Source organism: Ylistrum balloti, unplaced genomic scaffold (genome assembly GCF_031769215.1).
Source record: "Ylistrum balloti isolate Yb309-2 unplaced genomic scaffold, AGI_CSIRO_Ybal_v1 Utg369882, whole genome shotgun sequence".
NCBI classification, from domain to species: domain Eukaryota; kingdom Metazoa; phylum Mollusca; class Bivalvia; order Pectinida; family Pectinidae; genus Ylistrum; species Ylistrum balloti.
The window spans coordinates 490,118-504,533 of record NW_026782019.1 but is presented as its reverse complement, the minus strand read 5'-3'; the positions used below and the strand labels follow the sequence as shown (position 1 = coordinate 504,533).

General features: G+C 33.5%; 2 protein-coding genes across 2 annotated transcripts; both read right to left on the bottom strand.

Moving 5' to 3' along the window:
* Positions 1 to 426: 426 nt before the first annotated feature.
* On the bottom strand, positions 427 to 3,362 carry LOC132546270 (otolin-1-like). Its single transcript, XM_060209982.1, has 5 exons — positions 3,223 to 3,362; positions 3,004 to 3,074; positions 2,704 to 2,802; positions 1,983 to 2,045; positions 427 to 815 (listed from the first exon to the last, which is right to left on the bottom strand). The coding sequence occupies exons 1-5, from the start codon at positions 3,360 to 3,362 to the stop codon at positions 427 to 429; spliced, it is 762 nt and encodes a 253-aa protein (XP_060065965.1).
* A 3,256-nt stretch (positions 3,363 to 6,618) lies between these two features.
* LOC132546269 (histidine N-alpha-methyltransferase-like) lies at positions 6,619 to 11,795 on the bottom strand. Its single transcript, XM_060209980.1, has 7 exons — positions 11,625 to 11,795; positions 11,211 to 11,349; positions 10,153 to 10,255; positions 8,799 to 8,905; positions 7,714 to 7,791; positions 7,265 to 7,441; positions 6,619 to 6,815 (listed from the first exon to the last, which is right to left on the bottom strand). Exons 1-7 carry the CDS (start codon positions 11,793 to 11,795, stop codon positions 6,619 to 6,621), a joined length of 972 nt encoding a protein of 323 aa, XP_060065963.1.
* Positions 11,796 to 14,416: the final 2,621 nt, after the last annotated feature.

Below are 14,416 nucleotides of genomic sequence, written 5' to 3'. Positions count from 1 at the left end.
AAGTCCGTTTAGAGAATCTCGTCTATGACATATAAAAGATATATAAGATAAAATTCATCTCTCATTGCTATCAAATGCACTGAATGCTCAACGGCTCAAGGGGCAAAACTCATAGTATAAATCTGATATAAGACATTGACAGGAAAATAATTAAGAATGACTATGAATGCAATAATAGACGGTTATTTAGATATTTATCATCAATATATGTATATATCAGACTAATCATTTGATTGTAAAATACTCTAGATCTATAATTTTCACTTAGATATAGACAACGTTTATTCTTAAGCACATAACATACAATAATGTATTTTGCTTGTTACTTGCAATGCAAGTACAATTTAGACCTCTAAGATATACAGTTAGGTCATAGGAACACTGGAACTGTATATGATCAAGTCGTGTTGCATTGATAAAACGTCACTACAGTAGAAATGCTGCAAATGTAGAGTGAGTAATGATTCCTTGATCTCTCAAAATAGACTGTGCCTCAATATTGAGTCTGTCGTTTTCGTCAAGGTGTAGAAGGATGAACTGAGAACCACTGCTAGACGATAATAGTGGAGAAGTTACAGATAGAAAGCTCATTGTCTTTCCATTTCTATATAAATATGACCGTACCGCTGAGTTTTGTTCCACTTCTATAGACCATGTGACGACGTAAGTGCCGGTAACTGTACATTGGAATATGCCTGTACTGGGATCGTAGCCTTCCGTAGAACTTAAATCTGTGCGATTAAACGTCAAAATAGTAGGCGATCTGTCCAAAGTTATGCTGTCAATATTCTTGTAGGAAAAAGCCTCTTTCGTTCCTTAAAGAAAATATTAAAATATTTACATATTCATTGACTTCATTTCTAAAAAATTGTGAGAAGTTACCGTTTAGTTGGTTATTTTCGTTGGTCATTTTGCGATTTTCATTTTAAACAATATTGTTTAATTTGAATGGATTGTAATTTCGTGATCTTGATAGAAATTAACGAAATAGAGGAAATATTACTCATGATATAGAATAGTATCTACTTATTGAGTTAAAGAATATTCTTATTTGTTTTCCTTTGTAAGATCTTTAAATTGATAGAAAAATATTGGCTACGAAAGTTTAGTCTATGGCATTACCTGATTGAGCTTGACCTGGTTCCCCTTTATTTCCCCTGGGGCCAATGTGTCCTACAAAAACGAAACTAGTTATCAAAGATATAGGAGGCGAATAAGGAACACCTGAATTGGTCGAAATAAATGTCAAAATCCGCACTTTACCAAAAATTCAATCAGTTTAGTCAAGTATGTGTATATTTATGCTACTATTTACATCCGGTCCGCCATCAGTGTCCACCAACTGCAATCTCAAAAGACGTGCAAGTGAATAGCACCTTTCAATACAAATTTAGACTTTGATAAGTATAACACAGAATTACAGGTTTTGGCCTACAAGGACACGTCAGTGATAATAAGGGACTAAACGTTAAGTATAAACATGTCAAAAGATTGTAAAAAAAAAATAATAACAATATTAACTGAGAATTTAAACTGCATCACACTGGTGTTTCGCCTTTCTAAGAGTAGAAACCTTCGGCGGCTAATGAGGAAAATCTTAAGTGATCAGTAAAATGACAAAACATGGAGTGGGGATGAGCACTAAGCCAATAATTATATATTTTGCACTTTTCATATATCTCAAAATAAGTATGTCAGGTGTAGGTATGTAAATTCTGAACCGTGCAACGATTCGACTGGGGCCTAGCATTAAATAAAAGTCACACAAGTAAATAACACCTTTTATATCTATATTTTTAATCCGTATGCTTGTTTTTTTTCACTATTCTTAATCAGATAAATTAAGAGCGGAACCATTGATAATTGGATGATGACAAATATCGTATTATAACATATATTTAGTGATAGAAATGCTTAGTTATCTTATCAAAGATGCATCAGATGAATATATCTGTACAATTATATTAACGATCCTGGTTCACCTTTAGGGCCTGGTGCACCCTTTGCGCCTATGCTGCCTTTGTCCCCTTTCATCCCTTTATCACCTGAAATAGTATTAACTATATGAAATTCAGAGATTGAAAACATAAGTAATGTATGTATCATTAAGTATATTTTACAGTGGTATTCGATATCTGGAAGAGTGTCCGGTAATTCTACAATTCTTTCGCTGTGGTTTCTCTAAACTATAATAAACTCTATTTTTTTAAATCAAACTAAACACTATTCTTCTTAATGTATTTGAAGACCACTAATTAGTAATTAATAAGATTATCAGTATTCATCTGACCCCAGCAGAAAACCACTCAATATCAGTAGTGTCAGCAAGTGCTTAGGGTTTATAGAGCATCGTAATATTTATTCATTCTGACAAAATCTTGGTCATTATGGAATGAAAAATTAAATTGTACGGACAGTTCATGGTGCTTGATTTTGAAAAATGTCAGAATTTCATATAAATATAATATCCTACCAAATATTGCTTGTTATTATTTTTCTTGTCATTCGGACCACACCCAGTGGGACAATTTAAGAAAAGAACTGTGTAATAACTGTATTATCAACATATATCACACAGAACACAAATGAGATAAGGTCTCAAGGGCATTTCTGCCATGCATATTCCAATGCCGAAATAAATGATAACGTTTGAACGTCAATATCTTAAATACCATCCTGCTTTGACATATATGAGACGATTACCATTAAATCCATCATCTCCGTTAAATCCCGATGTTCCTGGGTTTCCTTTAGGTCCCCGTTCACCTCTATCACCTTTGTCCCCTTTCTGCCCTTGAGTTACTGCAAAAAAACAATGAATACAGTTACAGAAACAGAGAGTGATGCCGATGATAAACGTCCTAATTAGGGTGTCGAAGGAAGACCATTATAACATGACTTAAATCAATTCACTTTTTAACGACAAAATGTCAAAATTTTTGTCTAATAGCTTAACATTTAAGACATGTTTAAAAAAGACATTTATTCTGATAGCTTACTCACATAAACGTTTCTGTTGTTTACTCTCTGCGGTATTTCTAGGCTTAACATACTCGTCCCTGCATCGCTCAACTCTATTGTTAGAAATGAAAAACCATTTTTAAAAAAGTTTGCTGCATCATCAAGTGTAGATATTGCAAACAAAAAAACACTTCAGAAAGAGAGAACAACAATATAACGGTAATATACAAGATTGAGTAAATTATCGATATACAGGCTTACCTTAGAGTTCTTAATTCATCTAAAAGTATGAAGTGTTTACGTTCCAATTGTGTATGTTGCAGATTAAGATCGGTGAGCTGGCCACTAATTTGTTGAACCATTCGTTCTAATGAGATAATCTGATTTTGTAGACTTTCCATATTTGGATCGATGTTTGCATCGACGAGTAAAGCCGTTAATAAAATATACGTTATGAAGAATAAATACATCCCTGAGCTTATTTCAACTGCACGTAGTGTAAACACAGCTGTATTATTACTGACCTATTGCGCTATAATCTTGCACTATTCGAAGATTCGAAAGATAACCGTGATAAAATAAGGTCGCTTTCAGTGTCATGTTTCCATACTTAAGACGTTAAGAGACAGCCAACTATACTATATTTACCATTATCTTGTATTTGGTTTAGCACATCTCCGAGGTTGGCTTTAGACATTTGTTTGTATTTTTCTCAGTCGTCTCCAAAGCATCAAGAATCTCAAAATTTAATTTAAATCGAATTTTATGCATTTTGTTATAACAAATATGCTTTTGCAATATCTTAACTTTACTACAATAACATGTCGTAAATCCTCACTAAATCCCTGTCACATCAGTGACATGTCTTCAATATAAGACGGTATAAAAGAGCTGTAATTTAAACTATTCATCTACGAATAAGTTACTTTCCTCATCTTTTTTCTTTTTTCTTTTATCTTTAATGATATTTATAAGAGCTGCAAATGTCATGCCACTACTGTTGAATTTGGCATAATATCATGGCTTCATAATTGTTATATGACTTGACTACGTTTATTTCGGTGGTAGTTGCATTTTGTGGAAAGACTCTCCAACAGACTATTGGCCTAGCTATGGGAACTAACTGTGCGCCTCAGCTGGCTGAGACGTGTTTTCATACGAAGCTGAAAGTATCATTATTTTTACGCAAGAAGCCGTCCATTGACAGACAAACCCGTAACACATGGTTTCAAAAGAGGCAAGTTGATGAAAATTATGTTGAAGTTTTAGGTAGCAGGAAACAGTTAATTTGCATTTTTTCTGAAATCATTGGTCATGATTGAGATTTTCAGGTATAGCAGTTTGCCTTTGAAAAATACATCCTTACATGTGTACATATATCTAATATAAGAACTACAGTAATAGCAGAGAGTTAAAATTTGCGTAAGTTTTCCTCTAATTTCTGACAAGTAATTGCCATGGTTACCAACTCCAAAAAAGCTTTTAAAAAACGCAGAAATATTGCTAATTCCAACCTAACACTTCAACTTTATAGAAGAAACTTATTTCTGAACACAAGTCTTAAAATCATCAACACTTTCTTGGTAACTAACTTACATTTCAGCAAATTTCAACCCAGAAATCCTTCACAACATGACCACATATAAACACTATTAAAATTTCAATTCCTGTAAAGCTAGTTTTTGGTGCGTAGACAGAGATTCGAGACTGCCCAAATAGTAACCTCCAACACAAAACTATTATTAAAAAATATTATTCTGAAAAAACGAAACCACACATTGTCCACTTCAACAAGACAAGACTAATTTTAGCAAAGATTTACTTTTTAAATTTTAACTAAAGCCTTTATAATGGGGTAATCTGATAAACAAAAATATCACCCATGGCCACACCGATCGTTATGTTGACATGTTTGTATTTACTTGTAGTTTCCTTATATTTTTTTTCACAATCACAAATCATGTACGCGTTTGTTATAAGTTAATCGTGGCATTCAATGACATCAAAATATGATTAAAGTTGACATTTCTGTCAATGACCTTTACATAAGTAACTTCATAATATCAAAATGTTGCTATATGAAATAATATGAAATATTATATTGATGGAGATAATTTACTGAAGTCTCATTTTAATCTTTTCATATACATTTCTATTTTCATTTGAAACTGATTGAATACTGGAAAATTTCCTCCTTTAGCATGTGTGCAACTTATCAACTAAATATCTTTTTCGTTAAAAATTTGGACTTTATCACAAAGTAGTATGGAAGTATTTTGTTTTTATTATATTAATCTTCATTGTTGTTGTCAACAAAAAAAAAACATTATACTCGGTTGCTTTTATACGTTGTACTCAATTTTCACTTTTAAATGTGCTTAGTTTTCAGCTCTCACGTTTAGCCTGCTTATTATATATCCTAGGTTTTAGGTCTTGCCACAAACTTGATGTAAGCATAAACTTTGGTTTTTGTGCACATCCACTATACGGATTTTTTTATGTATACTTTTAACCTTGTTTTCCTAGTTACCTAGTCTCTAGTGCATACATCACCTTGCTTTCTGTACACTTTAATCCTCGGTTTCTGTTCCCTCTGGTTCCTGTTCTCGCTTCGCGTTTGTTTCTAAACGATACAACTCTAGATGTAGGCATCTATATGTTATCATGTAGAAATCTCATTCTGGTTTTAAAGACATTTGATTTCCTATTCAACAGTTTGTTCGAATACTTAATCAAAACGGATATGGATGTCTTCAATTCAACTTTCAACGCAATTATGTTGATCGGTTTAACTTGATTGTGATATGTGATAAATTAGCTTAAACCTTGTCACGGTTATTTTCAATTTTAAAGAATCATATAAATACATTATCGAAATAGGACCTCTTTACATGAACAGCAAGAAAATATCGAATATAACCAGAATTTAATACAAATTCAAATTAAATCACACTATGGTAAAATATAAACACAAGAAAGGACATACTAACGACCATCAAACGCCTTCAATTTCATATCACACAAGGAAATATAGATTACATATATTCCCAACGAAATCATGATGATGATCATAAAATTTCCCTACAATCTTTATCAACCAGCAACTCTCGAAACCCATTTTGCCCGTCAGTTACTGATATATTGCAGGAAAATCGTGATATTAGCAACAAACCTTGAATATCGAATCAACTGCGAAATGTATACACCATAGATGGGGATGCATGTCTGCAGCTTTTACGATGGAAAAAATGAAAAAATCATGCTTATCATACAGATTGATGGAAGCGGGTTACCCTTTGGGAAACGATCGAGGTACTCGGTTGATGTAGAAAAATCTGTCGTGACGTTTGGTTTTCATGTCTGATGAGTATTTACGATGGATATGGTCAATGGATTTCTTGTTATTGAAAGACAATTCATCAGAGGGAATGTTCAGGCATGATGGTTTCAAACATAGACTCCTATGTTCAACGATGAAAAGAGTATGTAAGTTCACCTTCAGAACCCGCATAATGGAATCCGTCCGTAAGTTAACCATATGATATGCCTATATCAGGAGGGTAACGGGAACACATTCATAAATAAATGGACAGAACACAATTGCACAGTACATATTTTTAATTAATTTGCTTAGTTGATATAAGACTTAATATATTGTCATGAGTTTTTCTTAGTGGAAAAGCAGCATACTGCCACGTGATTGGATGTGTCCGTCCAGTAATGTTCCAAGTGTAGCCCGCCACATAAACCTAGTGTCTGAATCTGTTTTATACTGTACTTACAGCTTAGACCTTTACCTTCATGTAAATAAAATCGTTCATCCTTCTCCAGATTTATAGTTATACCTAGTCCAGCTGCAACACACAAGATTATTAACATCTTTAAACTCTAGGAAATTGATATTCTGAATATAATTAAAAATTTTACTTATACACTGTCAAATACCAGCGTTTGATTTCTTCTTTAATGAAAAATAAAATATTTTATTTATGTAAGTAATTCTCAAAATCGATAAAATCATGTGATTTTCAAGCCTTTTATAAAGATGATACTCAATCGGAATATCCGTTAAAACTCCGTTGGTAATTTGAAATATTTCATTGTAGCAAATGACATGCAGTACGATCGCAATATCTGAGCAAAATTAATTAGCAGGACACCGTGCAATCAAAACTATGTTTTGCCTTTAACAACAAAATCAATTGACTGATATAGGTAATGTTTCCTTTGATGAATATAAGTTTCGACGATACGAAATGACATTCAGATATATCAAGAAATCATTAAAATGTAAAATACATACGTATATCATGGGTTCGTTTTTCTTGGGATACCCCACAGAGAGTGACGTAGCTTGTTTCCTCAGGCCTGTCATTGTGTATGTACTCTGCCTCAAGAACTAAAGTGGCTGTGTTTATAGAACTGCCATACTCCCTATTCAAGCGATTTATCGCATTGCGGTACAGGTCCGCCGAGATTCCTGATATACCAAAATAATTCAAAATTGATAATACATAATTATTGTGTAAATGTTATCTTGCAGTATATATTTTCCATTCCATTGAAAAAAAATCATTCATTATGAGCAGGTGTTGAACGTTAATGGATATACTTGTATAAAACAAGCATTTTGATGAACGTAAAACAATGATAGCATTAGAATATAATCTGTGTGGGAGATAAGGTGAAAAATTAATTGCAAAAAAAAAAAAAAAAAAAAACACACACACACATATAAAGATAATGACAAACCTGTAGGGTCAAGGTATGCATTTTCTATCTGCTCTTTATCGTCTGTAATATCCAGACTTATGATGAGTCGACATTCCTCTGTGAATATAAATAGATCACTATGCTATTGCCGTGTGATGTATAGTGATATCGAGCTATTAATGCTGCCATTTAAGAAATCGTTGTAGACTAAAACAACTAAGATCAAATATATAGTCTAGTGATAAACAATATATAGTTTTTACTTCAATAGATATATTTCAAAATGTAACCAAAACAGTTTTTAAGATTAGATAATGCCACCGTCAGGTATATAGGAATTTCTTCCCAAGCATTATCACTATTATTATTATCAGCTAATGACAATATTTTATGTTAACATATTTTGTCTTGTCCCAGTGTAAATGTCATGTGTTCGAGAGGACTGTAATATGCTTTGTCTGATGTTCAACCCCTTTGTCATGTATGAATTTGTATAAAATTGATATTGATTAAAATACCCCTTTGCAACCTTCTTCAAGCTACTGCTGGAATGTTAATCCAATCAACAACACACTTTATGAAAGGTATGTCAAAATACCCCTTTCGAACCTCTCGAAGCTACTACTGATATACCAATCCCATCTACAACACCAGTATCGTATGATGTCATATTTATAACATGACCATAAAGACATTGGCTATGTATTGCAGCTTCCAGTAAATGTACCGATTACCGATCATTAAGCTATTATGTTACACTAATTTAGTTCATATAACCGTATGATATCGATTCTTTCGAGCTATCATTTATTTCAACAACAAGCTTTATAAATATCATTTCAAGTGAAACTTGAACAAAACTTTCAACACATATATATCATGAATATCCATAAAAAGTAATAGAAATTACTGAGCAAATGATTGTAACTAATTCGGAGGGACTGTGTATTTCAAAAGAATCGACATCATTGGCAGGGTTTAATGGAGAACAGTATTCATTCACTATCATCTAAAACTTTATTTCGGTACGATGGGTACTAAGCTACCCATGACGACATTTACAAAAACATCCTGAGCTTTGTAATCAACTGATATTATTTTCATACATCAAAGAGTCTACATACCTGTCATAACGTTTGATAATAGTTTAAGACGACGCACTTGGTCCTCGTAAGACTGGTTTTGGAATCCTCCTCCAAGCCACGTGATTAACTTTATCCCTGGCATACCACTAAGGAAAAGGTAGATCAGTTCAAATCATTAATATAATAATATATTATATAAAATAGTATATTAATATATTAAAGTTGGCGATCGTTTTAGGTCAGAAAGTATGTAGAGGCATATGAAAAGGCTAAAATATTTCTCTGCATTGAGTATCTGTCATAAGTGTATTTCATATTGGTGTTTGTGTACATACCCAAAATTCATCTTGTCTATCTCACAATTGTAAAGGTATTTCTTAATTCACTAAAGTAGATTGATAAAACAAGACATCGTAGAGAGACATCGAAAAGAGATCATTTTGGCAGACTCCTCCGTAGTTTCTTTCAAATCGATATTGACATTTATGTAGCATTCTTTTCTTTAATCATCCAGTTATAGTAGGAGACAATACCATGTGATATGATTTCATATTTCATATCGTTAACTAAAGTTGACACCTTGATAGAGAATATCACATAGACTACCGTAATTGTTATCGTCTTTATCGATTTTTACCGACAAAATCACTTGAAGCGGGGAAAACGTATTCTCTTCACATTTCGATTACACATTTTAGCATGTCGTTACAATACATTTCTCCACTATCGATGTCTTACAATTGCATCAACCCAAAAAAATAGAAGCCACGTTTGGGCTATCTTCAGAATTCATTAACATATCATGAAAATTATACCAACTGAAAAATACGTTGCATCATTTATGAATTGAAGGTACTGTCTGTGACGTCTTTCTGGAGATCTATATTTTTTCATAATTCTGAATAGATAGTCTTTGAGATCAGCATACTGTGTAGATTGAAACATTGACATGTAGTATGTATACCAAATATAAAATAAAGGTTTCTCTCAAGGAGTAATTCGCCCTGGTACAAGCGCCAAAATACCCTGGGGCGAAAAAAGTCCGGTATACGGTATATTAAAGACATAGGAATAGCAATTGTATTTCATGGGCATATAACAACATCGATTTACCGTGAGATATTGATGTATTTAGCCGAGTGTATGAATTAGTATGCTTTATCAGCAGGAAAGAATAAGAGGAAATTTCCTTAAACGATAATCGGTCTATTAAGTATTTGTGTATAAAAATGCGTTTATCCTAACGCCGCCTACCTGAACATGAACAGGAAGGCATTACGTTCTCTTTGGAAACTAAAGATTGTCGATTCTTATTTATCTTTAGATCGCCAGTAACAAATCTTTGCTCTGCACAATCTATAATTTTATTCATTATGACTATCTGCTGTTTTACCTCAGTTTCTCTATCCCTATGTCATAATCTCCAGGTACGCTTTTAATGGTTAACTTGCTTCCGTAAATCTCAGATATCTGATCTGACACGCTGGAGAGAAATTCTGAAAATACAGCAACATGTATATGTTCAGATGATGGAATTGTGTTTCAGCATTGAATATTGCTTGGTACAAATTGCTAAAACGTACAATAGACTTAATATCGATATTACGTAAAATTACATAAGTATACGTTCACAATTATTTCTGCTTAAGTTAAGCTATATATTATCTTCGCTGACCTGTTGCAATAAAACTGTCGAATAAAAGCAGAAATATCTTTGGAATGTGGATGTTTTATACTATGTTTGCAATTCAAAAATTTCTAAATGTTATGTACATATTATTTTGAAATGAAATATCAAAACATGGACACTGTACATGTAGTTAGGAGCCAATCTGTCGCTCTGTACCTAAAGCCTCCACTGATAATGAAAAACATGAGGTCAGTTGTTTCAATCAGACCAACTCACTCGTGCCATATATTGATTGCACACTATTTATGTAATGTTGACATTGACACAAAAATAGATTTTAAAAACTTTGTATGATAAACAAATCAGATGAAAGAACTGTAAAAACTGCGAAATCAGAAGTTTTATAGTATAAACTGATATAACACAATGTATAACTTTTTTTTGTTAAAACTGGAACAGTAATACATTAACCAAATTTCAAACAGTCGTAAAATTGCCGGTTACTGCGAGTTGCTGCACGCCAGTCAAATGTCAGTGATCAATAAACAGAGCTTCCGTCTAGGAGTCATATTATCGACATGTTAGATAAGAGCAATTTCTCCTCAATGTTTCTATCGATTTTGTGATGTACTTAATCATTTAAAGACGTACATAGATGGCTGCAGAAGCAGCTGGTATTCTACTACTCAAGTGTGTTTGATGCATAAACAAATATATCGATCATGCCTATTTAAGACGAAAAGAATATTTGGGCACCTCAACACCATTTCATAGTTACAACAGTGAAATCAATAATTCAGAATTCATTGGCAAATATTTACCTTCGGATATATCAACCGGGAGGTATTGAATATGGCCATGCTTTTGGAGCAATGCGTCAATAAATCCTCTGGTCTTCTCGCTGTTCCCACTGCCCATGTCAACAAGATGTGGAGCCTCGGCAAGGTCAGGTATTATCTCCTAATGAAAAACTTCTGTAACTTATTACAGTAGCAATACACTGTCGAACCTTATATTTATTTTGCTGCGATAAAAAATAAGATGACCATACAAGAAGAGAGAAAAAACTGACTTGAATAGAAATAATTAAAAGGTTAAGTTATATTGATTTACTTCCATATTCCTGGTGATTATTCTTCCTTCACATAACTGAATCTCCCTCTAGGTTTTTCCGATATTTCAAAACCAGATCACAGTAGTATTCGAGAATGGATCACGTCACGTTTTATAAATACCTTAATGTTATTAGCGAGGATAGATATCTCGGACTTGTAGAAGTAATAGAAGGTGTTTTCCATGAGGCATCTGTCGTTATAGACGGATCCTGCTTTGTCATAGCGGTACCATACTGGGAGATACTTTGGTGTTGACCTCAGACCCGCACGCAATGCATCTTTAGTATCCATGGCTGTAAAGTCAACGGTTAGCAGTGTCGTTGTTATATAAGGACCAGCTTATTTAGAACACAATTTGGAAGTTTATTTTTAAATCACAAGAAATAATCAATCATACTCGTGTCTAAATATAAGTAAACCACAAATTACAAAAGTTTGACAAATATATCCAAAATGAATGGTGGGCGGCCGTCTAAGGAGTGAAAGGTCAGTCCAGATTGACCTCTCATAATGACCTTTGTTATAATCCTGATTACAGATGCAGTCAATATTCGTTTATGGTGCATAGCTGGAATGTGACATCGTGATATAAACGTGTCATGGTCATGAGTACTGAAGGTTAGGGTACTGAACTGTACAAATGAACAGGTAGATGGGCTATATATCTACTGATAGCTATGCAATCGCCCTAGTAAAATTTCACAGGATAGGTCATTGTTGTATATGTTTGATCATGGTGTATATACGGGGATACGTAGGAAGGCACAAGTTCACTTTCGATCAATATTATGAACGGTTTATGGGAAGGCACATCCGATTACTTTTATGTAACGCGACATCAATATGGACTCAAATAAGTGACTCCCAAGGGGCTCGACGACTTCTAGGTGCACACACACGGCCGAAAGCACCTTAACGTTTTAATCGTTTATAAATTTTGTACATTGTTAATTAAAGCCATGAGATCATAAACAGTCCATATCGCACAGTAGGTAATGCGTTGTATGATTTATAGGACTCACACAAGTGACTTCCAAGGGGCTCGACGACTTCCAGATGCACTCACACGGCCGAAAGCACCTTTTAACCGTTTGTACGTTTTATACAGTCTCAGTTAAAGCTATGAGATAATGAATAGCCCTTACAGCACATTTGATAATGCATAGCATGATGAATAGGAACATCCCCTGAAAGCGCACAGCATCAACAGCAATGTGATCAATTATTCGGCAGATATACTCCTGCTTGTTTTTAATACTTGCGATAAAACTGTCGTCGGTTCTTATCGATTCGATCAGAACTGTAAAGTCGTGTAGCCTTCATTCCATGATTGGTAGGACAGCTAGAAGCTGAGATTCATTGTTAGGTGATGACAGAATTTGTCCAGATTCATTTTCAATTCTGCCATGGCAATATGGTCAAAATATATTTTATCAGTTACCGATCGTGAATGTGTTTTAATATCCATATATCATGGACATTCATTCTTGACTTTCCTATACCAAATGCATCGTAACAACAACACTATGAATACTTACATGGGTACAATGTAACCCGAGCAGAAACTTACGAAGACTATATCACCCACTCATGGCCTGTAAATTTTGAACTAATCTGTCGTGGTTTCTGGACATATCTCCTTCACAATTTTTTTTATTTCAAAGTTGACATGTGTGGAATTTTATCTTAAATCTTGATCTTTGACTGCCGATACATGAATATGTATAGAATGTGATGATGTAATGCTATGGATGTAACATGAAATAAGTTCAGTGACTTAAGGGATATCCTGTACACACTTAGCTAAGTGGGATACGAGTACATCACGAACAGTTGCAAGACAACAAACAAAAACCTGAACTCCGGTTTTAATCATAATATAAAAATAATCAGTTTTTTACACAAAGTTAGAATAACATTACCAGGACGAGATGTACGAAATTTTTACAAATTCAAAATTAGTTACAATCAGACCTAATGCAAATGAAACAGCTAGAGATGAAACGCGAAATTATGTGAAGTAACAGACATCTTCATAAATAATTAGTTACAATCAGACCTAATGCAGATGAAACAGCTAGAGATGAAACGCGAAATTATGTGAAGTAACAGACATCTTCATAAATAATTAGTTACAATCAGACCTAATGCAGATGAAACAGCTAGAGACGAAACGCGAAATTATATGAAGTAACAGACATCTTCATAAATAAAATTCCAATCGCACTCCTAATCATTTTACCAATAATGTTAATAGTCTTTTTAAAACAGGACAAAATAACTTTTTTTTATACGGACGTAAACAAACTTTTGATAACTTCTCCACAGACTATTCAAATTAGCCGATACCTAAACATGGAAATGGAATACGACATTAATGTCCATATCCATATCTACTACTGACCATATCGACATTGAAGTTCAAGTTGTTGAATTCCGAACCGACTTTAATGTCACGGACATTCTTTCCACTATTAATGACATTTAGGCATTCTTAAACTTTTTTTTACACTATAAATCAAACGATGCTAAAAAATCATTGTCGATGCAGTAGCATACTCTCCATCTTTAATTTCCGCATCTCTCGGAAGATATATCTTTCTCGAGACAATGAAACTTGCTTTATGTTGCCTACACTGAAATAGGGGGATAATACTTCAAATATTTGAAATAAATAATTACCCGCAAGGTATTTCTCTCATACATACATTTCAGTTTTCAACAAAGACAATCTACTGTTCATAAGCTCATTGAAATGTATCATGATTTATGTGTCAATCTTGAAAACAAATCGACCTATGTGTTTCGTGTTTTGTGACATGTAAGGATTTTGGATAGGGTTTGGTATGGAGGACTGGAGCTGAAATTAGCTAGCTGTGGAATATCAGATAAATTATTAGATTAAATAATGA